We start from the raw sequence: 24201 nt of genomic DNA, 5'->3' as shown, positions 1-24201 counted from the left end.
CGTGGGAGACCCAGAAGCAGCTGTTGGCTCCTGGCTTCAGATCAGGTCAGCTCCGGTCCTTGCGGCCGCTTGGGGAGTGAATCAGTGGACGGAACATCTTCCTCTCTGTCTCTCCTCCTCTGTGTGTATCTGACTTTGCAATAAAAATAAATAAAATCTTTTAAAAAAAACCTGATGATCCAAGGAGTACAAAGACCTGAGCTTCCAAATTACGCATAAATTGGGACACTCTATGCTCTTCTCCACATACTGTGCCCCTGCTAGCCTTCCCAGCTAGCTGCCCAGTCAAGAGGCTCCTGCAGCTCCCACTAGCACCTGGAGTGCAGAGCTCAATGAACTGTGTATTCAGCAGTTGCAAAGCAGGAGGACGCAAGCCAAGTACACCAAGACCAATACATACGTACCACATCCCAGCCACCCACTGGCAGAGGACACATACAGCTGCATCCTGAGTCTCCTACTGGAATTCAAGAACTGGGATACCTGTGCAAACTAGGAGGCCACAGTCAAACAGGGTTCACTGTTACTGTTTTCTTTTGTATGTCCTCTACCCAGTGTCAGGCCAACCACTGCTTCCAGCTTTGGTCCTTGCACTCTCAGACACAAAGCCAGTCTTCTTGACTCCAGCTTATGAGGCTTAGATTCTGTACTCTCTAGCAAGTGCCCCAGGGAAGGCTGACAAGTCCCCAACACTCATACACATATACCACGTGCACTGCACTCCTGTATGCACTCACAGCATGCATACACACACACCATGCACATGGTACCAGATTCGCTTCTACCACCACTTGATAATATCAGGTAAAAAAAAAAAGCAGGACATCTTTTCAATTGAGATTTTAATTCTGTATATAAAGAGCAATATGAGAACGAGATGTTCTAAGGCCTGTACAGTCTCTTTAGGTAAAGGGAATTTGATTAGTCTGCTTGCTGTGTGCCGTTCCCAAGATAACAGAGTCTAGTATAGTTTTTCCTGAAGAAGAAAGTCGATTTACTACATTCAATGCTGACTCCTCTGTATTTGTCTGTAGAAATACTGATTTATGGTGTGTTGTTTCCTGATTACCTAAAACTAAAAGGAAAGAGAAATGTAAGTAAATTGTACCAGAAAAATTAAAATAATGCTAAATTTTGCATTATGAAAATTCTTTAGAAAGAGTAACCATAAAAAAATCTGTATTTGAAAAACAGAGTGACAGAATTAACTGATTCAACATAGTACATATAGCATCAACTAAGACATAGTCTTATTAAAAACAGTGAATCTAGGGGCCAAAGGAATGGATTAATTAACCAATCCTCCAAGTCTAAGTGCTGGCATCTGATATGGGCACAGGTTCAAGTCCCAGCTGTTCCACTTCCCATCTAGCTCCTTGAATGTGGCCTGGAAACCAGTAGAGGACAGCCCAAGGCCTTGGGACCCTGCACCCACGTGGGAGACCTAGAAGAAACTCCTGGCTCGTGGCTTGAGATCAGCTCAATTCCAGCTGTTGTGGCTTCTTGGGGAGTGAATCAGTGGATAGATCTTTCTCTTTTTCTGTCTCTCCTCTCTGTAAATCTGCCTTTCCAATATAAACAAATAAATCTTAAAAAAAAAAAGATACATATCAGCCAAATGTAATGGGACAGACCTTGTTTGGATCCTGCTTCCAATAAACAAATTGGAAACTGTTAGCAATGAGAGTGGCCGTTGGGTGCAGTGGTCACCACACTGCCCAGGAGGCTTGTACCCCATACTGGAGTACCTAGACTGGAGCCCTGGTTCTGCTACACAGCCCCTTACACATGCACACCCCGGGTGGCAGCAGACGACGGCTCAAGTACTTAGGTCTTTGCCACACATGTGGGAGATGCACATGGAGTTCTCAACTCTTGGCTTTGGTTTGATCCAAGTTTGGCTATTATTTGCATTTGAAGACTAAACCAGCACATAGAAGATTTGTTTTTTCTCTTTCTGATTTTCCAATAAAAATACATAGTTTTTTAAGATTTTATTTTTATTGGAAAATCAGATATGCAGAGAGGAAGAGAGACAGAGAAGATGATCTGTCTGTTGATTCACTCCCCAAGTGGCCGCAGTGGCTGGAGCTCTGCTGATTCGAAGCCAGGAGCTTCTGCGGCAACCTCCCATGCAGGTGTAGGGGCTCAGGGACTTCAGTCGTCCTCCAGTGTTTTCTTAGGCCATAAGCAGGGAGCTAGATCAATAGTGGAGTAGCAGGGTCTCAAACTGGAGTCCATATGAGATCCCAGTATGACAGGCAGAGGCTTATCCTAATATGCCATGGTGCCAAAATAATTTTTTTAAGATTTATTTATTTTCATTGGAAAGGCAGATTTACAGACAGAAGGAGAGACAGAATGATATTCCAACTGCTGAATTACTACCCAAGTGACTGTGACAACTGGAACCAAGCTGATCCAAAGCCAGGAGTCAGGATCTCCCTCTGAGACTATCATGTGGATGCAGGGTCCCAAGGCTTTGGGCCATCCTCGACTGCTTTCTCAAGCCACAATCAGGGAGCTAGATAGATGGGAAGTGGAGCTTCCAGGACATGAACTGGCACCCATATGGGATCCTGGTGCATGCAAGGCGAGGACTTTAGCTACTAGACTATCATGCTGGGCCCCCCAAAATAATTTTTTTTTTAAATTCCAATTTGAAAACATTATTGGGGCTGGCATAGTGGCTCAATAGACTAATTCTCTGCCTGTGGCACCAACAACCTATATGAGTGCTGGTTTAAGTACTGGCTGCTCCACTTCCAATGTAGTTGCCTGCTTGTGGACTGGGAAGGCAGCAGAGGATGGCTCAGGTCCTTGGCCCCTGTGCCCATGTAGGAGACCTGGAGGAAGCTCCCAGCTTCAGACTGGCCTAACACTGACCACTGTGGCCATTTCAGTAGAACAGCAGATAAAGGATCCTTCTGTCTCTCCTTCTCTCTGTAAATTTGCCTTTCCCATATAAATACATAAATCTAAAAAAAATAATGAAATATTCAGGAAAATGAGCACACTGACTCAACATTAGATAACATTAGGGAATTAGTTGCTTTTAAGTATGAGAATAAAATTATGATGACAATCATGTGCTTTCAGGGAGATGTCCACACATCTGTAGGACAGTTTAGAGAGTATGATATCAATTATCAAAAAAATAAAAATCAGGGGCAAGTTTTGTGGTGCAGTGAGTTAAGCTACCACTTGGGAGTTTTGCTTCCTACATCAAATGGCAAGTTTGGGTCCTAACTGTTCTGCTTCCAATCCAATTTCCTGCTAATGCAGCTTGGGAGGCAAAGGATGATTAGCCAAGTACTCCCAACCCCATGGGAGAATCAGATGGACTTTCTGGTTCTTGGCTGCGGCCTGGCCCAGCCTCAGCTATTGTCAATTTGTAAAGTGAGCCAGTTTATGGAAGGTCTGTCACTGTGCTCTATTTCTGCCTGAGGCTGCCTTCTCACAAGTTGCCAGCTGAGCTGTTGCCATGGTACCTGAGAAGTCCTGACTTTAGTCTACTGCACGGAGGGCTCTGATGTGGACGAGATTTGCTTACTGTGATGACCCTCGGGCCACTGCACAGCACTCACAGAGAAATGTCTTGGTGCTTAATGTAAGCGTTGGCTTCCTAACAAACTGCCCAAAGATGGCTAGGCCTGTGCAGTGAATTCCCTATGGTGGAGGGAGTAAAAGGGCAGGGCTCCAGGGATTCCACATGAGGCTTGGAGTTGGGCCAGATGATCTCTCTCAGATCCTAAGTTGATCTGACTCTCCAAACATATGGAGACAACTGCAGAAGGAAACACCACTTGAAGCCCAGGTTTTCATCAATTTTTAACACTGCTCAGGATTTATAATAAATATGGACTTAATTTTTTTCAGGTGATAAAATTTATAATCACAGAAAGTTTAAAATATGCAGAAAGTAATAAAAAATGTAAGAAAAAGTTTCCTATTACCAACACGCACAGTGAAATTTTCTGTCACATACCATGATCTTTTTCCTCTAAAAACATGTCATTCTACCTTTTTCTATTTAACAATAATTTTACACATGCTGACATTCAATTAAGTATCAATGAAATTGACTACTATTCCTCATCATGGATATACTAACATTAAATCGTTTTCCTGTAGTTTAATGTCAGCTATATTCCAAATAATCCTTTTAATGCCAGAAAATCAAATGCACTATACAGTCTTCTATATAAACACAAAATAATATTAATGTAACTAGTATATTTGCATTTTGCAGGTGCTTAATAAGTGAGTATTCAACAAACAAAAACAAATGATGAATAGAGAACCAGATCAGAAGAAATCTCAATGACTGGGGCTAGTGGTGTGGCATAGTGGGTTAAGCTGCTGCTGTGGCACTTCAACCATTAAAGGAAGAAATTAACATACTGCCTTTGCACTTTCGTATCAAGGTAAAACTGCTATATTAATTTAAAAAAATCATTTCAGCCAGCATTGACAATAGTGATGATAACCATTTTTCTCGTTCCTTACCTCAATAAAATGAACAGAGCACGGAGTTTTCTACTTGTCCTCAGATGAATTCTTCATATTTCCTGGCTTATAAAACAAAAATAAGAGCTTTTAAGTACACTTGAAAAGGAACAGTGACAGCTATATGTTGGCAATGAAAATGCTGGGCAAACAGAGACTCTATGATGGACTGTGTCAATCAGTGGATTCTCCAACGACTTCATTGTGCTTGGAGTGGTGAGAGTGGCAGCAATTCAGATCTGTTGAAATATCAAAAACACTCTGCCAGCTGTACCTTCAGACCAGAGATGGTCTCCCCAAGAAACTGATGAACTTATCTGGACAATAAGATGCTGGACTTTATGCCTGGTAGATGTTTGCAATGAAAGAATGTCAACTGAATTTGAACTGTGGTAATGCAACAAGGTGGAGGAATCCACCATGGGGAGGGGGAGGGTTTGGGGAAGGGTGAGGGGAATCTCAGTGCCTATAAAACTGTGTCACATAATGCAATGTAATTAATAAAAAAAAAAGGGGGGGGAAGGAATAGTGAAACTCTTCAAAGTGCCTCCAGTATTTGGCTAAACGCAATTTGACTAACACTCAATGCTATGATTACTTTCTAGAATGGGGTGTCAAACCATCTTATTGGGGGAGGGGCTAAGAACAGCTGAGAAGGGCAATGACATCTGATGTTTACAATCTTGCAGTCACAACCACTAAACATTATTACAACACAGAGCACCCCAGTTTTCAGTAAACTTAAAGAATCCCTTGGGCTCCCGGAAGATCTGCAGCACAGGAAACAGGAAATAGAGTTCTATTAGCCCTCATTACACAGATTGAGTTGAGCAGTTGGTTCCATTAAAAAACAACCCTCAAAGCAACAGTGACAAAATTGCTAGTTTCCCACAGAAGCATGCTTTACTCCTTAACACTGCCCTCATTGCAGAAGACTTAACATCCACAGGTAGCCAGCCACAGGTCAGACATCCTGACCCACCACAGAGGCCAGCTCACCAGACAAATATGTGCAGAGAAAGATGAGAAGGGGAAACACCCATCCTGCCTGGCTGCCCTCCGGGAATGTGCAATGACGCCATGTCATCCCTGGGCAAAGTTAAGGCCTTCCATTCTTCCCTGTGTGTCTGGAGGTCTTTGACTTAAAAAAATACATGACTAAGGCCTGTGGAATGTCACAGATCTGAATGGGTTCAGGGGGGGAGAGCAGGTAGGGATTCTATGCTTGGGACTTGGCATGGCTCCCCTGGGGACCCTTGTGGGGATTCAGGGCTGATAGGGAGGCAGTGGAGGTGAGAGCAGGAACACATGACTGACCCTGACATTTCACAGCAGCAGGCTTCTAGGGGGCTCTGGGACTGCCTGGATTGGTGGACAACTGGTCTGTAGGTACTACTTTGTACCTCTGGCCCAGAACAAGACCGACCCCTCTCATTCTGCAGTGCAAAGGCTCAAATGATCAATTATAGGGGCGGTTCTACCTGCAGACCATACCCACTGGATGGTGGAATTGTGCGGGGGGAGGGGGGAAGGCCATGTGACTTGCTTGATGGATTACCACACAATATTTAGGTCTACCTGACACAGAGTGAAGACTGCAGGATTTGGCACCTGCATCCCCTCCTCCAGCGCCACGTGTTACCCTTGCTCCCACATGTGCCTACAAGGGCACTGACAGACATACACATGCACGCACACACACACACACACACACAGCCCCAGAGACCTCCTTGCTGCTGCTCAAACTTGTCAAGCTCCTTCTTAGAACAGAGACTTTTACAAAATATACCTCTTGATCAAGACTGGTAACCCAATTTTTGCTTTGCCAAATGCTAACCATTCTTTTAGGTCACAGCTTTCTTGGCACCCTGCCAAAAAATATTTTATTTTTATTGTTTTTACTTTTTAAAATAAATTTATTTATTTGAAAGAGTTACAAAGAGAGAGGAAGAGACAGAGCAAGAAAGAGAAAGAGCGAGACATTGTCCATCGACTGGCTTGCTCACCAAATGGCTACAACGGCTGGAACTGGGCTGGTCCAAATCAAGGAGCCAGAAGCTTTTTCTAGCTGTACCACATAGGTGCCTGAGGACTTGAGCCATCTTCCACAGATTTCACAGGCACATTAGCAGAGAGCTGGATGGGAAGTGGAGTAGCTGAAACTTGAACTGGATTCTATATGGGATCCCAGCATGGCAGGAAGTAGCATTACATGCTATGCCACAATGCCAGCCCCAAAAGTTAAAACCTTCCACTCTTCAAATACCCATAAACCTCCTAAACTGTATAAATATCTCATGTTTGAATCCATTAATCTTGGCACTAACTTACAAAGTACCAAAAAATTTGTACCACAAATGTGCTGGCATTGTACCACAGCAAGTAAAACCTCTGCCTACAATATCAGCATCCCATACGTGTTAAGTCCCAGCTGCTCTACTTTCAATTCAGCTCCCTGCTAACAACCTGGGAAAACGGTGCAGGATGGTCCAATTCCCTGAGTCCCTGCACTCATGTGGGAGATCTGAAAGAAGATCCCAGCACCCAGCTTTGGCCTGGCCCAGCCCCAGTAGCCATTGTTGTCATCTGGGGAGTGAACAAGCAGACAGATCTCTTTCTCTCTCCTTCTCTGTAACTCTGTAATTCAAATAAATACATCAATCTCTTTTTAAAAAATAAATATTTGTTGAATATGCAAAGGGGTAGAACCTAGACAGCTGAATGTGACAAAAACCACGTGTGTGACTAATGAAGGATAAGCGAGAATGAGCTGTAGGGAAAGTCAGAGAACCATCTCCGAAACAACAGCATTCTCCTGCTAGCGACGTTCACTTGGGGTGTGAATTAATATTGTGGGTCCCAAGTACTTCTAAGGACCTACACTAGCTGTACTAGCCTGTACCTTAATCTCAGAAAAATAAGAAGGTAAACTCATTAGCTTTTTTTTTTTTTTTAAATCTTTCAGACAGTAAGAAAATGAGCCCAGAAAAACATTCTTCTGATCAAGGAAAACAATTCTATTGCTAGGACATTTTCTTGTTGGGTTACATATCACTGGTTGTCTAAAAACATGACAGTCAACTATCTCACTAAAAACATACCAATCCTGTCCACCCACTGCATCACAAACCAGACCTCTCTGGGAAGACAGTGCCATGACCTCAGAGGGAACATTCTGATTTCAAAGCGCAGCTTGTGGCTTCACACAAGCCAGAAATCAATTTGCTTTTCGCATTTTTGGAGCAAAAATGGCCTTACTTAAATGTGTAATGAATCAATCATTATCCTTGTAATCTAACTTTATTGCATTTCTGTTTTCGCTTCTAAACTTGTTTTCTTAAAAAAAAAAAAAAAAGATTTATTGGGCCTGGTGGGATAGCGCAGTGGCTAAATCCTCACCTTATAACCTCTGGGATCCCATATGGGATGGAAGATCTTTCTCTCTGTTTCTCCTTCTCTGTATATCTGCCTTTTCAAAAATATAAAATAAATCTTTAAAAAATAGCTATATATTGTTATTGAAAAGACAGATGGATGGAGAGAAGGAGAAACAGAAAGATTTCCTGTTTTCTGGTTCACTCCCCAAGTGGCCTCAACAGCTGGAACTGAGCCGATCCGAAGCCAGGAGCCTCTTCCAGGTCTCCCACACGGGTGCAGGGTCCCAAGGCTTTGGGCCATGCTTGACTGCTCACCTAGGCCATAAGCACACAGCTAGATGGGAAGTGGAGCAGCCGGGACAGGAACCGGTGCCCATATAGGATTCTGGCACTTGGAGGTGGATCAGGCAGTGCTGCCACCAGGCTGGCCCCCCTGCAATTGTTTTCTTACCTCTTCTACCACTAAGAACAGTAATTCCTATCAGCAAAACTGAAACCGTCATCTTCGATCAAAATGATGCTTTCTAATCAGTCCATGCTGCCACAAGAAGGGGGATAGCAGCCAGACTTTTGAGGTATAGCAGATGGCTGGCATGCTTGAGTCCCTCTCCCACTGAACTGCTTTAATGCACTGTTGAACTTATTCAAAAAGCTTAACAATAGAACCTGCCACAGGCTTTGTGCAAAGGGCCAAGCCCACAGAGAGTGCTCAGTAAATGTGACCCTTTATTACAGTGGGAAAAAAAAAGTTAAGTATAAATGACCTGCTAAAGACCCCAGCAAAATTCCAGGTCATTAGATGTGGTAGACAATACTGTCCCTCCCGGCCACGGTACCCGCATTTAAACCCCAGAACGTGGGCCTGGCACTGTAGCCTGGCAGCTAAAGTCCTCGCCTTGCACAGTCAGGATCCCATATAGGCGCTGGTTCTAATCCTGGCAGCCCCGCTTCCCATTCAGCTCCCTGCTTATGGCCCGAGAAAGCAGTCAAGGACAGCCCAAAGCCTTGGGACACCTGCACCTGCGTGGGAAACCCGGAGGAAGGTCCTGGCTCCTGGCTTCGGATCAGCACAGCACCGGCCATTGTGGTCACTTGGGAAATAAATCATCGGACAGAAGATCTTCCTCTCTGTATACCTGACTTTGCAATAAAAATAAATAAATCTTTTAAAAAAAAATAAACCCCAGAACCTGTGTCTATGTGCCTTCATATGACAAAGGGAAACTAAAGCTACCCCAAGGATGATCGTGAGGTATCTGGGTGGGCCCAGTTGAAAGCACTACAGGCTTGTGCAGTCTAAGAGTGCTAGAAGGAGGTATCAGAGAAAGGGGTCTTGAAAAAGACTCCACCTGCTGCCACTGGCTTTGAAGGAAGTGGGAGGCGACCAGTGTGAAGGCAGGCTGCGGCCTACAGAAGCTGGGACTAGTTCTCAGCGCCAGCCAACAAAACAGATCTTGGTGCTTTCAACTAAGGAACTGGCTTCTGTCAGCAAGCTCCAAGAGCAGGAAATTCTCCCTGCAAGCCTCCAGAAAGGAATGCAACCTTGCCAGCACCGGGACTGCACTTCCGACCTAGAGAGCAAAGATAATAAATGTGTACTGCTTTCGGCCTCTAAATGTGCAGCCACTTATTTCAGTAGCTACAGGAAAATAGAACGACAACAGAAGGACTCCTTACTATGGGACACAAGCCTGGCAAGAGCATTATCTATTAGTAAACATTATCTGTTCAGGCAGAAATGAAAATGAGCATTTTCCCAAGAACAGTGGTTGCTAGCTTTTGTACATTAGGGTCCACGCACTGTATGTATGCCTCACATGGACATACTGCGGGGGTAGGGGAGGAGCCTGAGAGTTAAAGGCCCAAGGCCTTGAGCCATCTTCCCCTACTTTCCCAGGCCATAAGCAGGGAGCAGGACTGGAGTAGCCAGGACACAAACAAGTGCCCACATGGGATGCTAGTACTCAGGCAGAGGCTTAGTTTACTACACCACAGTGCTAGCCCCTCTTTTTCCTTTAAAGATTTATTTGAGAGGAAGATAAAAGAGGGACACAGAGCAAAAGCTATCTTCCACCCACTGACTTTGGGTCAGTTCAGTTCCGGCCGTGTGGCCACTTGGGGAATTAACCAGAGGATGGGAGATCTTTCTCTCTGTCTCTCCTTCTCTCTGTATCTGACTTTCCAATAAAAACAAACAAATCTTTCAAAAAAGAAAATCATTGCTTATTTATCTGAATTTCCTAGAATTCTAGACAGCAAAATACTAGAAAGGGCACAAGTTCAGAACAACTTTGGTTTTATCAAAAACCTACTAAATTGCCCTTTACAATTTCCTATAATGTTAAGGGCACTTCACATGAAATTGATCAAATTTATCTCAACATATTTTTAGAATGTATTTATTTGAGAGGGGAAGTGGCTAGGAGAGAGAGGAGAGAAGGAACGGAGGGAGGGAGAGAAATAGCTAAGGAGTTGCTGCCTGCTGATTCACCCCCAAATGCCTCCAACAGTTAGGGATGGCTGAGGTGGAGGCTGGAGCTGGGACTTCAATGGAAGCCTCCCAGGTAAAGTGAAGCCCCAACCTGCCACAGCCCAAGATCTGCAGCAGCAGGAAGCTGGAGGCAGACGCCAGAGCTGGGAATGGAATCCAGGCCCTCTTGTACGGGATGCAGGCATTTAACTGCTAGGTTAAGTGCCTGCCCCTTCTCTGCACACTTGTCTGTGTATAATCTGGTACTGTTATTCGTAAGTTTAAATGTTGTTTGTACAACAGATTTCTAGAACTTACCCACCATCTTGTCTAACTGAAACTTTATAACTATTTATTAGCAACTCCACACTTTTGCCACCCTGGGACCCTGGCAACCATCATTCTATGCTCTGCTTCTATCCATCTATTTTATGTACCTCATTTAAGTAGAATTATGCAACATTTGTCCTGTCATTGGTTTTTTTCAAGGACAGACATTTAGAAGATTACCTAACTTCCTGTTAGCCAAACACTCCTGCATTTAGAGAGCTGAGGAATTCTGAGGGCAGGGAGAGAAAGCAGGGCATGTTTACTCAGGGCGGTGCTGCCGCTTCCCTTCCATTTCCCTGCGGAGTCAGCAGCGGCCTGACAAAGCTATGAAAGGCTCAATTTCAAAAGTTCTGCTCAGTTTTCATGTGGGGAACTGGTTTGTGTTTCCTTATGTATTTTCCTATCCTTTAAATAATTCATTAGTTTTGGCCTTTAATAGTCATTCTGTAATCTTTAATGATAACTTGAATCTTTTTTTAAATTACTGACAAATGAAAATGTGCTTTTCATTGAGACACACTGCTGTGTTTCATTATAAGGTAACCCCAGGAGCCGTCCCTGGCTCTGAGGACTGACACCTGCAACTGACCTCCAACTGCGGCTGGGATTATCCTGACAATTTCAGATTAGGAGTTAGAATCAGAGCCCTAAACGATCAATCAATCAGTTACAAGAAGAACTTCTGGTCATCAGCAAAAATAAGCCCCTGCTTGAGAGACAATATCCACAAACCTGCGCTCCAAAATGTTATTATCTAGAGAAACAACAAAGACCCCCTTCTAAATCAGTAAGGGACAAAAGAGCCATACAGAAACTGGCCAAAAAACAGGAACAAGTATTTCAAGAAGAAATCAACAAGCATGTGAAAAGAAGTTCAGCTGAATCAAAAAGGAAGAAAATGTAAACTCAACCTGCGAAGATGAGACATTCTGGGAACAGCCTGCCACATCAGTTACTGAACAAGCCATCCAAGACTGACTGCTGGAGGCACATCAAAAGGATGCAGAGACAACAACCAGCAAAAGGAGACAATGGTACTTCAGTACGCATAAGAGGAGGCCAGTGGTGTGTCACAGTAGGTTAAGCCACCATATGACTAGCAGTTCAGGTCCTGACTGCTTCAAGTCCTTGGTCCCTACACCCATGTGGGAGATCCAGAAAGAAGCTCCTGGCTCCCACCTTTGGACCAACCCACCTCTGGCCGTTGTGGCCATTTGGGGATAGAACCAGACTGTGGCAGATCTCTGTCTCTGTGTCTCCTCTTCTCTCTCTGAAATTGCCTTTGCAATAAGAATAAATCAATCTTTTGAAAAAAACTCTTAAAAAAAGAAACAACAAAGAATCTAAAGGTATAGAAGTCAAATTATGGGTAAATACTAAGGTGATAAAGCTATAAGACAAGGTTATTATAGTAAAAGGACATCAGTTATTTTGGGTTTGTCCTGGTCTAACTCTAGTTGTGGCAAGATTTGGGGAATAATCCAGTAGGTGAAGGGGTGTGAGTGTGTGTGTGTGTGAGAGAGAGACAGAGTGTGTGTGCGTGTGTGTGCGTGTCTGGCTCTGCCCTTCTCCTTGTTGTTCTCTACCTTTCAAACAAATATAAGACAAGTTTATTTTGGTGCAAACTATTTTGAAATGCCTATTGTTCTTTTTTTCCATATCACACATGGTACAATGAATGTACCATTCCTGTAGACTCACTAATTAGCAGTTTAAAACCCATTTAATCCTCAAATGGTTCAGAAAAATAAGGATACATATAACAAATGGAACACTGACCTATAGTTTTAAAATAAAAATTATGGCATAAAGTTGTATATTCACACACTCTTAACAAGGAAAGATGATTTAAAGACAGTACGCTGGCCAAAATAAAAAGCAATCACTTCACATCATCTGGTAGAGCTAAAGAAATACAGACCCCTATGAACCATAAATCCCTAGCTAGAGAACTCACAACTGGGAAGCAACACCCAAATGCTCACAGCGACGTGGGTAATAGCAACGTCCTGAAAACCAGCCAACTAGCCGCTCCCCCACAGCAACGAAAACCAATAAACTATTGTCTTCCAGGGCCCATAAATGCAATGGCAAGGAAATGAAGCTTGCTGCAACATAATACATATATATGCAAGATTCCACTTCAACTCTACTTATATTCAAATCTGGCACATTTATTTGTTACAAAGGCAAAAACCAGACAAGTCCAACTACAGTGCTTTCAATGAATATCTATTTAAACTAAAAGAAATTATTAAAAACAAGGAAATGAAAAACAGAGAATTCCAAAGAGTGGTTCCTTCTGGGGAAATGGACAGGCTAATGGAGGATGGAGAGAAGTCACTGGTAATTTCCTATTTTTAAAGGTAGGTGGTTGGATGTTATATGTTCAGTTAGAACACTGTAGGATTTTAAACTGTGTATGTTTGCTACATATTCTTCCTAAAAAATATTTTCAGGGCCCAGAGCAGTAGCCTAGCGGCTAAAGTCCTCACCTTGGACGCCCTGGGATCCCATATGGGGGCTGCTTCTAATCCCATCCGCCCTGCTTCTCATCCAGCTCCCTGTTCGTGGCCTGAGAAAGCAGCAGAAGACAGCCCAAAGTCTTGGGACCCTGCACCCGTGTGGGAGACCAGTAAGAGGCTGCTGGCTTTGAATCGGCTCAGCTCTAGCCATTGCAGCCACTTGGGGAATGAATCAGCAGGTAGAAGATCTTTGTCCTGTCTATCTGACTTTCCAACAAAAATAAATAGATAAATCTTATAAAAATATATTTCATTCAGGGCCAACGCAGCCATGTAGTATGCTAAGCCTTTGCCTGTGGCATCAGTATTCCATATGGCACCAGTTCCATATGAGATTCTTCACTTGCAATCCACTGCCCTACTTATGCCCTGGGAAAGTAATAGAGGATGGCCCAAGCCCTTGGGAGTGGCTCCTGGCTCCTGCCTTCAGACCAACCCAACTCTGGCTGCTGCAACCATCTGGGGTGTGAAGTAGAGGATGGAAGATATTTTTCTCTCTCTTTTCTTTTCTCTGTATCTCTGCCTTCCCAATAAAAACAAATAAAACTTAAAAAAAACCATATTCACATTTTACTTGAAAGAAGATAGACATAAGCATATAGAGAGAGAGAACTTCCATCTGCTCTTCATTCCCAAATACCATGGCAATCGGCAGGACCAGGCCAACAGCAGAAATTCCAATCTCAATCTATGTCTCTCACATGGATGGATGGCAAGGACCCAAGTACTTGAGCCACCATTTGCTGCCAGAAGGAAGTGGAACTTGAACTTGAATCCAGGTACTCTGATATGGGATATGGGCATCCCATGTAGTTTCTTAAATGCTATGCCAAATACCTTCTCCTGTATATTCTAGGCCCTAGACCACACAACAATGACACTCTTTCTGGACACACGTATCTTTGCCTCACAGTTCTGACAGAGTTCATTTTAGCTGAAGCAGATAAATTTCAGACATTACTGGTAGAAGACTCAGCACAAAGATTTATAATCAAGTCCTAAAAATGAGAAGGCATGCAGCAGGACAGGAAAATGTCACAGACCTGAGTGGGTAATTGAGAGTACTACAGTCTCACAGGAAAACAATACAATTAAGAGTTGAGCCATCTGGGACTGGGGGCAAGTCCTGTAGAGCTAGACTGCAAAACTACCTAGAGAGTGGGTAGGGAGTGTGTCCAGTAAAGAAATTGTGGGCATTTCTCTGATAGGCTGTAGCTCCGACCAGTGAAAAGGATAACCCAGGACTGAAGGCAGGTCTGGCTAGAAAGGCGGTGGCTCCCACTGACATGAGTGAAGGCTGAGGGTGGAGTTGGTTGGGTTCAGTTAGGCTTCAATGCTCAATGATGTGTATGAGAGCCAAATGGGAGGTGGGACAGACCTGACCAGTCCACTGCACATGTTGGCAGGCACAGAAACCAGGACTGGCAGCCGACACAGTGGGGATTATTGGCGGTTGCTCTGACTGGGCTGCAGCTCCCAATGGTGTACATGGGGGCTGAGTGTGTGGAGGGCAGGGTTGGCTGGGCTGCAGCACCCATTGGTTTGCATAAGAGATGGGGCTGGAAATAGATCTGATCCAGCAATTGCAACTATCATTGCTTGTGTAGGCTGATGTGGATGACAGAATGAGCTGGACCCCATACTGGCGGGTATACATGAAAGTCAGGTCTGGAATCACCTCAGAAGAGATTTCTTTGAGGATCCCTGCAACTAAACTGCTGGGCTCAGAACTCCAACCATGGGGAGAGTGACAGGACCTGTGATCCGACAGTGGAGTGTAAGTGTCTCAACTGGGCCACCTCAGTTACTGCAGATGGTGCAGTGGACAGCACGTCCAGATGCACATGGAGGATCAGGCAGTTCACTGGGGCCTGCAGAGGACATCTGGTGCCATAGCAGAGGAAGGAGCGCAGAACAAATTGGACAACTACCCCAGAGAAGCATGACAGCAAATTTCTGGGGTGAATGGAGACTCTGGGATGGACTGTGTCAGCCATGGACCTTGGAAAGATTTCCTCATCCTTGGATCTGCGAGATTGACAGCATGTCAGAACTACTGAAACCACTTGAACAGAACCCTGAGAACATGCTCCACATTGGGGACCCTGGGATGACATCGGGTAGCTGTTCCCCTTCCCTGGGTACTGGGGCAGTTGGGAGACTGGGTGTGGATATTACCTTGTTTCCCCACTCCCCCAAGATATAGAAGATTTAGTCCCTGACCCTTCCCACCCTAATCAACTGTGTAAACATCATCAAAAATAAAATGTTAAAAAAGAAAAAATAAAACAAAAAATAATTGAGCCATCACACACCTTTTAAATTTTCAAAGCTCTGTTTTTTTTTCAAAGAGTAAGTTCAAGTATTCTTTAAAATATATCTTCATCTTACTTGAAAGAGTGAGAGGCAGAGAGAGAGAGAGAGAGAGAGAGAGAGAGAGACAGGGTTCCCATCCACTGATTCACTCCCCAAATGCTCCAAACAGCCAGGGCGGGGCCAGACTGAAGCCAACAGTCTGAAATGCATCCAAATTGCTCACGTGGGTAGCAGAGGCCCAACTGTTTTAAGGCACCACTTGTTGCATCTGCAAGAAGCAGCAAGGGGAAGTGAAACTGGGACTCAAACCCAGGCACGCTGATAAGGGATTCTTCAGGCACCTCAAGCAGCAATTTAATCACGATGCCAAATGCCCACCCACAGGGCCCTGCTTAAGCATCATATCCACACTTTTTTTTTTTTGCCAATGTATGACAAAAGGTTCAGAGAATTGTTACATGCTTAAAGTACAAACACCTAGGAATCAGATGGCATCTGACACTGGTAACCAAAGCCAGCCTTGAAAAGCATCTTCCAAATAGGCTAAATAACAACTCAATCTCTCTCATGAAATGTCCCTCAATGCCCCTCATGAGACAGGCTCTCCTCATCCAAAAATCTTACATTTTTCTCCTGCTATTACCTTTCAGTCCTGACTTTAAAAAAAATATTTATTGGGCCCGGCGGCGTGGCCTAGCAGCTAAAGTCCTCGCCTTGAAAGCCCCAGGATCCCATATGGGCGCCGGTTCTAATCTCGGCAGCTCCACTTCCCATCCAGCTCCCTGCTTGTGGCCTGGGAAAGCAGTCGAGAACAGCCCAAAGCTTTGGGACACTGCACCCGCGTGGCAGACCTGGAAGAGGTTCCTGGTTCCCAGCTTCGGATCGACGCAGCACCGGCCGTTGCGGCTCACTTGGGGAGTGAATCATCGGACGGAAAATCTTCCTCTCTGTCTCTCCTCCTCTCTGTATATCTGACTTTGTAATAAAATAAATAAATCTTTAAAAAAATATTTATTTATTTATATTTGAAAGGCAGGTTAACAGAGAGGAGAAGAGATAGAGGTCTTTCATCTGCTGGTTCACTTCCCAGATGATTGCAAAGGCCAGAGCTGAGCCAATCCAAAGCCAGAAGCCAGGAGCTTCTTCCAGGTCTCCCACGTGGGTGCAGGGCCCCAAGGCTTTGAGCCATCCTTAACTGCATTCTCAGGCCACAAGCAGAGAGCTGGATCACGAAATGGAGCAGCTGGGACACAAACTGGTATCCATACAGGATGCCAGCACTGGCAGGTGGGTGATTATCAGCTTCTTGAGCCATTGTGTCAGCCCTCCAGACTCATTCTGCCTTAAATTTTCAGTGCTTTTTATCTCTTTTACTAAATTATTAATTATTTTATAGTCTGTGAATAGAAGATACTCATCTCCAGGTCTCTAAAAAAAAAAGATTTCTGTTTCAAGTAGCTGAAATCCTAGCTCTCATAAAAAAAAAAAAAAAACAAACCCTAAAATCTACAAAATCCGACAAAGTAGGAAGTACAAGTGATGAAGAAAGACACTTCAGGAACAAATAATTGTTGAAATAAAAGTGTATGGGATCTTGAATTAATAGTCTTCTGCTATTTTCCATTTGAAGATACTTGTAGCAAACAGGTGCTTGGATGGCAACTAAGCTGCTGCTTGGGACTCCGCATTGTATGTCGGAGTGCCTGGGACTCTGCGTTCCTTGTCGGAGTGCCTGGTTTCAAGTCCAGCTCCACTGGTGATTTCACCAAGGAGCAGGTGATGGTGACTCAAGCAGCGGTGTCTGAGTCCTGGGCTCCCGGCTTTGGCATGGCCTGATCCTGGCTGTTGCAGGCACGTGGGGTTGAACCAGCAGATGGGAACTGTCTGTCCCTGTCACTCTGCCTTTCAAATAAAAAATGAAAACTTTTTCAAACTTGTAGTAAAGGTTTAATGTAGTCAATATCAAATTTATCACCTTCCTCTGAGGACAGAGAAATGAGGAAAATCACACTTGCTGCGCAAGCAAATGGAAGGGTACACAAAGTTATTAACGATTCTAAACAGGGCCAATGTAAGGAAGAACAGAGAAAGAAATGCAAACTAAGCACCAGCTCATTAGAAATCTTTACCATTCAACTCCCAAAAGGCCTGCATGTAAATTCGGTCAGGTTGAATCCCCAATGTTGCCAAGTCTTCACAAAGTGCTGGCCTAGTCCAATCACAGTTCCACTGGTCCCACTCTCGGTTGAACTCTCTAAACTGTGAGGTGAGCTGAGCAGCAGCAGCCTCCCTGCCTGCAGGTGTCTTCGCAGACCCCACCAAGACCTCCGAGGGTACCTGGGGCTCACCTCTGGCCCTGGTGCACCTCAGGCCCGTCAGACACGGCAGGGAGCAGCTGGGAGCCAAGGACGACTTGGCCTCATCTTCCATGCTTCCTTCTCAGGTCATGCAGTTTTCCTGACATTTTATTTCCTTTTCCATATAAAACTCAGTGGGGACTTAAGCAAGTTTTCAAACAGGAAAGAAAGCTTCCAAAGAAAAGGTCAGAGAAATGAAAATAAAGCTGTGTTTATTCTTTAAAGGGGGTTGCCAAGGGATGCTTGATACTGATACTGAACATCAACTCAAGAGCTGGATTTAACAGGCTCCTTAGGGACTCGTTCCTTTAGAAAGCACGGATCCAAAAATCGCTGTTAATCACTGGAGGAGGATTTCTGTAAACAATGAGGAGGGCTTATAATTTAAGCCATAATATTACTTCCAAATTCTGGATTGCAATTTTGAGAACATCATTATTTAGAATATTTTTTAAAGATTTATTTCTTTTTATTGGAAAGTGAGATTTACAGAGGAGACAGAGAAGGATCTTCCATTTGCTGGTTCACTCCCCAAATGGCTGTCATAGCTGGAGCTCAGCTAATTCAAAGCCAGGAGCCAGGAACTTCTTCCAGGTCTCCCACATGGTTGCAGTGTCCCAAGGCTTTGGGCTGTCCTCTATTGCTTTTCCAGGCCACAAACAGGGAGCTGAATGGGAAGTGGAGCAGTCTGTATACAAACTGGCACCCACATGGGATCCCACCATTTGCAAGTTGAGGATTAACCAATTGAGCCACCAACGCCAGGACTCTGTATTTTCAAAGGTAGGCATTTGGCTGTGGTTGAGTCTGGTTAGGACTTGCACATCCACTACCAAAACGCCTGCATTCAAGCCCAGGAGCCACTCCTGATTTCAGAAGTCAGAAGTCAGCAGCGACAGCTCAAGTTACCGGGTCCCTGCCACTAGTGACTCAGGTCTCAGCTCCTGCCAATTGTGGGCATCTAGGGCAAGAAACAGCAGGTGGGAAATAGCCCCAGCCCTTGCAACCTGTCAAACAAACAAATTTTTAAAAACAAGCAAAAAAAACAGAGAAAGTAAACAGGTCTATGCAATATTTCATGTAATATTTTACAAAACCCTACAGAAACCCTGTATTTAAACCAAAAGGATGATAATGTAAATCATGTTTCTTACCTTTTGAAAGTTCTCCTTCCACAAATCTTCTACAACAATGTACCCTCGTAAGCCCCAGTCATACAATTTATCACCACTGACCTTGAAACAGAATTGAAAATATGTTGTTATCCCGTGTACGTGATAAGGAAGAGGATTAGTCTTGGGACACACACAATAAAACTGTAAAATATAACCAACTAAACAGATACTAAGGCTAAGCAGAAAAATGATTCTGGTTGGATGCAGTTAAATTTTTTTAAAAGGTGTATTTATTTCAGAAGTAGAGTTACAGAGAGGTCTTCCACTCACTGGTTCACTTCCCAACTGGCTCCATGACGGAGCTGGGCCATACTGAAGCCAGGGGCTTCATCTTGCTGTTCCATCTGGGCACAAGCATTGAGGCCATCTTCTGCTGTTTTCCCAGGCACACTGCAGGGAGCTGGAGCAGCCAGGACTCAAAGCAGTGCCCACAAGGGATGCCAGCACGACAGGCTACAGGTTAACCACTGCACCATATAGGTGTCAGTACATATCCTGATTCTCCACTTTTGATCTAGCTCCTTATTAGCCTGGGAAAGCAGTACCTCAATGGGACCATATGGGATGCCAGCACAGCAGGCTGAGCACTAGCCTACTAATTCGCTTTGTTGGCCCCAGTATCAACAAACATCTTTCAATTGTTGATTTTTTATTGCTTCTTTTAAAATTGTTTTTGTTAAATATTTATTATTTATTTTTATTGGAAAGTCAGATTTACAGAGAGAAGGAGATGCAGAAAGATCTTCCATCTGCTGCTTCACTCCCTAAGTGGCTGCAATGGCCAGAGCTGAGCTGATCCAAAGCTAGGAGCTTCTTCTGGGTCTCCCACATGGGTGGCAGGGTCCCAAGACTTGGGCCATCCGTGATGGCTTTCCCAGGCCACAAGCAGGGAGCCAGAAGGGAAGTGGAACAGTTGGAATATGAACTGGAGCTTATATGGGATCCCAGTGAATGTAAGGTGAGGACTTTAGCCACTAGGCTACCATGTCGAGTCATATCGCTTGGTTTTACTTGGTAAAACCGTTGTTGAATTTATTGGGTTAACATACATATATAAAACAAATTTTACCATTTTTATCCATTTACACAGTTCAGTGGCCGTACGTATATTCAAAGTATTATAAAATCATGATCAGCATCTATATCCAGAATATTTCTGCCACCTCAAATGTACCGGTAATGTTTCACAAGGTTACTTCAGAAAATTCATGGAAGGGCTATCCTAGCTGCTCCATTTCCAATCCAGCTCCCTGTTAACGTGCCTGGGAACACAGTAGATGATGACCCACCTGCTTGGGGACCTGCCAGCCATGTGGAAGGCCTGGATGGAGTTCCGGACCCTTGCCAACAGCCTGAATAGCCCCCCAAAGGCAGCCATTTGGGGAGTAAATTGACAGAGGCTTACTCTCATCTTCTCTTTCATTCTGCCTTTTAAATACACAAATGTTTATAATATAAAAGTTCATGAAATATGTATCTCAAGAAAAAATTACACCTGGATCTCAAACTTTTTTTGCTATATGAAAATAAACTTTATCTGTCAGTTCCATTTTCCGTGAACTCTTTGAAGTACCCTCCTATATCTAATGAAAACAGTACACATCCGATGTGCAAACTAACTCTTTTGCAGTAACCTTACAACTTAAATTTGCATTCACTATCTTGGTTGTGAACACAGAGATGCTTTATGGAGCCAACATCAGGGTGCAGTGAGTTAAGTAACTGCCTTCAAGGTCAGCATCCCACATGGGAACACTGGCACAAATCCTGGCTGCTCCAATTCTGATCTAGTTTCTATTATTTTGCCTGGGAAAGCAACAGAGGAGGGAACCAGGTACTTGAGCCCTCGCCACACATGGAAGACCATATGGAGTTCCTGGCTTCAGTCTTGCAGCTGCTGCAGTCATCTGGAGAGTAAACCAGCAAACAGATCTCTTTCTCTCTTTCTTCCTATTTCACTTTCCTTTTTCAAATAAATACGCTTTTTTAAAAGATATGTTCTGCAACAAATGCTGTGGTATTTAACACAAAAAAGACCCTCCCTCCCCAGCACACACAGGGCGGCCATATCTTTTTCTTTTTTTTTTTTTTTAAAGATTTATTTATTTTATTACAAAGTCAGATATACAGAGAGGAGGAGAGACAGAGAGGAAGATCTTCCGCCCGATGTTTCACTCCCCAAGTGAGCCGCAACGGCCAGTGCGCGCCGATCCGAAGCTGGGAACCAGGAACCTCTTCCGGGTCTCCCACGCAGGTGCAGTGTCCCAATGCATTGGGCTGTCCTCGACTGCTTTCCCAGGCCACAGGCAGGGAGCTAGATGGGAAGTGGAGCTGCCGGGATTAGAACCGGCGCCCATATGGGATCCTGGGGCGTTCAAGGTGAGGACTTTAGCCGCTAGGCCACGCTGCCTGGCCCATCTTTTTTTTTCTTAACATTTATTTATTTTACTTGGAAAGTCTTGGAAAGAGTTACACAGAGAAGGGAAAGACAGAGAAAGAAATCTTCCACCTGCTAGCTCAACTCTCTAAATGGCTGCAATGGCCAGAGCAGGGCCATTCTAAAACTGGGAGTCAGCAGATCCTTCCAGGTCTCCCATGTGGGTGCAGAGGCCCAAGGACTTAAGCCATCTTCTGCTGCTTTCCTAGGCCATAGCAGAGAGCTGTAGTGGGAAGTAAGCAGCCACTACATGAACCAGTATCCACACGGGATGCTGGTGCCAGCAGGCAGAGGATTAGCATGTTAGACCACTGTGCTGGCTACAATATCGCCTTTCTTTTTCTAATTTATTACTCCATTATACAGTTCCATAGGCAACACCTCCCTCTAAAAACATTTATTTGTTTGTTTCCACCATTATGGCATAGCAAGTTAAGCCATGGCATGCAATGCCAGCATAAGTCTTGGCTATTCCACTTCTGATTCAGCTCCTTGCTGGTATGCAAGGGAAGGCAGCAGAGAATGGCCAAAGTGCTTAGGATCCTGTACTCATGTGAGAAAACCAGAAAAAGTTCTAGGCTCCTGGCTTGGGTTTGGCACATCCCTGGCCATTGTGGCAATTTAGGAAGTGAAGCATCAGATGCAAGATCGCTCTCTTGCTCTTAAGCTCTGCTCTCTAAATAAAATTGTTTTAAGATTTATTTTTTTACTTATTTGAAAGGCAGAGTTACAGAGAGAGAGAGAGAGAGAGAGAAAGGCAAGAAACAAAGTCCTTCATTTGTTGGTTCATTGCCCAGATGGCCTCAACAGCTAGGGCTGGGCCAGGAGCCAGTAGCTTCATCTGGGTCACCCACATAGGTGGCTTGGGCCATCTTCCATTGCTTTCCCCAGGCCATTGGCTGAGAGGAGGATCAGAAGTGGAGCAGCTAGGACATAAATCACTGCCCATATGAGAAGCTGGCATTACAGCGGCAGCTTTACCCACTACGCCAACACCACCCCTCCAAACAGCATTTCAATTGGCAGCCTAGCCCCACACTTCCAACACCAGCAATTTAATAAATCACAATAGACCGATATGAACAGTTACTCATTGTTCCAGAGTTGGGGCTGGAACAGGGACAAGAACATTAGCTATCTGCCTCCAGGTTTGTTACAAGCAATGCCATGGCCATGCTGGGAAGATCTTTCCCATTGTTTAAGTTTGTTCTTCTCTTAGCTTTAAAATTTAACAATTTTGGGCCTGGCACAATGGCTCAAATGGCTATTCCTCTGCCCTCAGGACACTGGTTCATGTCCCAGCTGCTCCACTTGTCATCCAGCTCTCTGCTTGTGGCCTGGCAAAGCAACAGAGGATGGCTCAATGTCTTGGGACCCTGCACCTGCATAGGTGATCCAGTTCTTGGCTCCTGGTTTCAGATCAGTTCAATTCTAGCTGCTGTGGTCACTTGGGCAGTGAATCAGAAGCTAGAAACAAATTTCCCTTTCCAATAGAAATAATCTTTTAAAAAATTTAACAATTTTCAACATTCTGTCACATTTACTTCATATGTAGATATCCACAGATATACATATATTATTTTTTTTCTTAAAAACAGATTTTCACAAAGTGAGGGATTTTTGACAACGATAATATCATGGGTAAAGAAGGGCATACTTTTGGGCCCGGCGGCGTTGCCTAGCAGCTAAAGTCCTCGCCTTGAACGCCCCGGGATCCCATATGGGCGCCGGTTCTAATCCCGGCAGCTCCACTTCCCATCCAGCTCCCTGCCTGTGGCCTGGGAAAGCAGTCGAGGACGGCCCAATGCTTTGGGACACTGCACCCGCGTGGGAGACCTGGAAGAGGTTCCTGGTTCCCGGCTTCGGATCGGCGCAGCACTGGCCATTGCGGCTCACTTGGGGAGTGAATCATCGGATGGAAGATCTTCCTCTCTGTCTCTCCTCCTCTCTGTATATCTGACTTTGTAATAAAATAAACAAATCTTAAAAAAAAAGAAGGGCATACTTTTATGTACATGATGATTCAGGGGAGTAATATTTATAACTTTGTATCAAATGATATGACACCCAATTTTCCCATGCTATACTAACTTCTACAAATAAGAGAAAATGTGTGACACTCCTCATTCTGGGTCTCACTGTTCCCACTTAGCATAATAATCTCAATCCAACCATTTTGCTGATGCCGGAAAGATCTTAGTAACAACTGCCAGCAAAGCGAGCAATTTTACAACTGAGTCCCTTAGGCTGTCATATAAAACCAGAGCCTTCTCCCAGAGTTTGGAGTCAAGAAAGCTAGGGAGCTCAAGTCCTCAGAGCACAATCCTGGAAGGTACACTGCTGTCCCCTCCCGGGACTCGGTCTCCTTGTGACAGGGTAATTCTGACAACCAGGTCCCCAGCTCCAAAGCCACCCAGAACCTGCTCTGCTCTCATCGGTTTTGCGAGGGACTCTATGCTCCAAAGTCAGGGAGTCCAGTCTACTGCTAAGGCAAGCCGACCTTCAGCAGCAGGTTTTCAAACACCCGCTGATAATAAGATACTCTGAAGGGCTTGGCTGCCACCCTCCTCACACGCTGTGTTCAAGCCAGTCAATCTGGGTTGGGGCCTGAGAATCTGCATCCCTAACAAGCTCCCAAGTGGTGCCGTTTCTGCTGTCCAGGAGCCCACAGCTTTTAAGAACTGCTGCTACAGAGTTACTCAAGC

The 24201-nt window shown here is 44.5% G+C and overlaps 1 protein-coding gene across 1 annotated transcript in view; it reads right to left on the bottom strand.

Annotated features, from left to right (window-relative positions):
- Positions 1-825: 825 nt before the first annotated feature.
- The window catches only part of APOO (apolipoprotein O), a 54798-nt gene continuing 31422 nt past the window's right edge, over positions 826-24201 (bottom strand). The window contains exons 7-9 of the mRNA XM_058658986.1: positions 19039-19119; positions 4510-4575; positions 826-1075 (exon numbers count right to left, since the gene is read on the bottom strand). Of these exons, the coding sequence (XP_058514969.1) occupies positions 4540-4575; positions 19039-19119 (117 nt within the window). The 3' untranslated portion in view covers positions 826-1075; positions 4510-4539. The remainder of the gene's footprint in view (positions 1076-4509; positions 4576-19038; positions 19120-24201) is intronic.

This window comes from Ochotona princeps, chromosome X (assembly GCF_030435755.1).
Source record: "Ochotona princeps isolate mOchPri1 chromosome X, mOchPri1.hap1, whole genome shotgun sequence".
Taxonomy (NCBI): domain Eukaryota; kingdom Metazoa; phylum Chordata; class Mammalia; order Lagomorpha; family Ochotonidae; genus Ochotona; species Ochotona princeps.
This window is presented reverse-complemented; position numbering and strand designations above follow the sequence as displayed.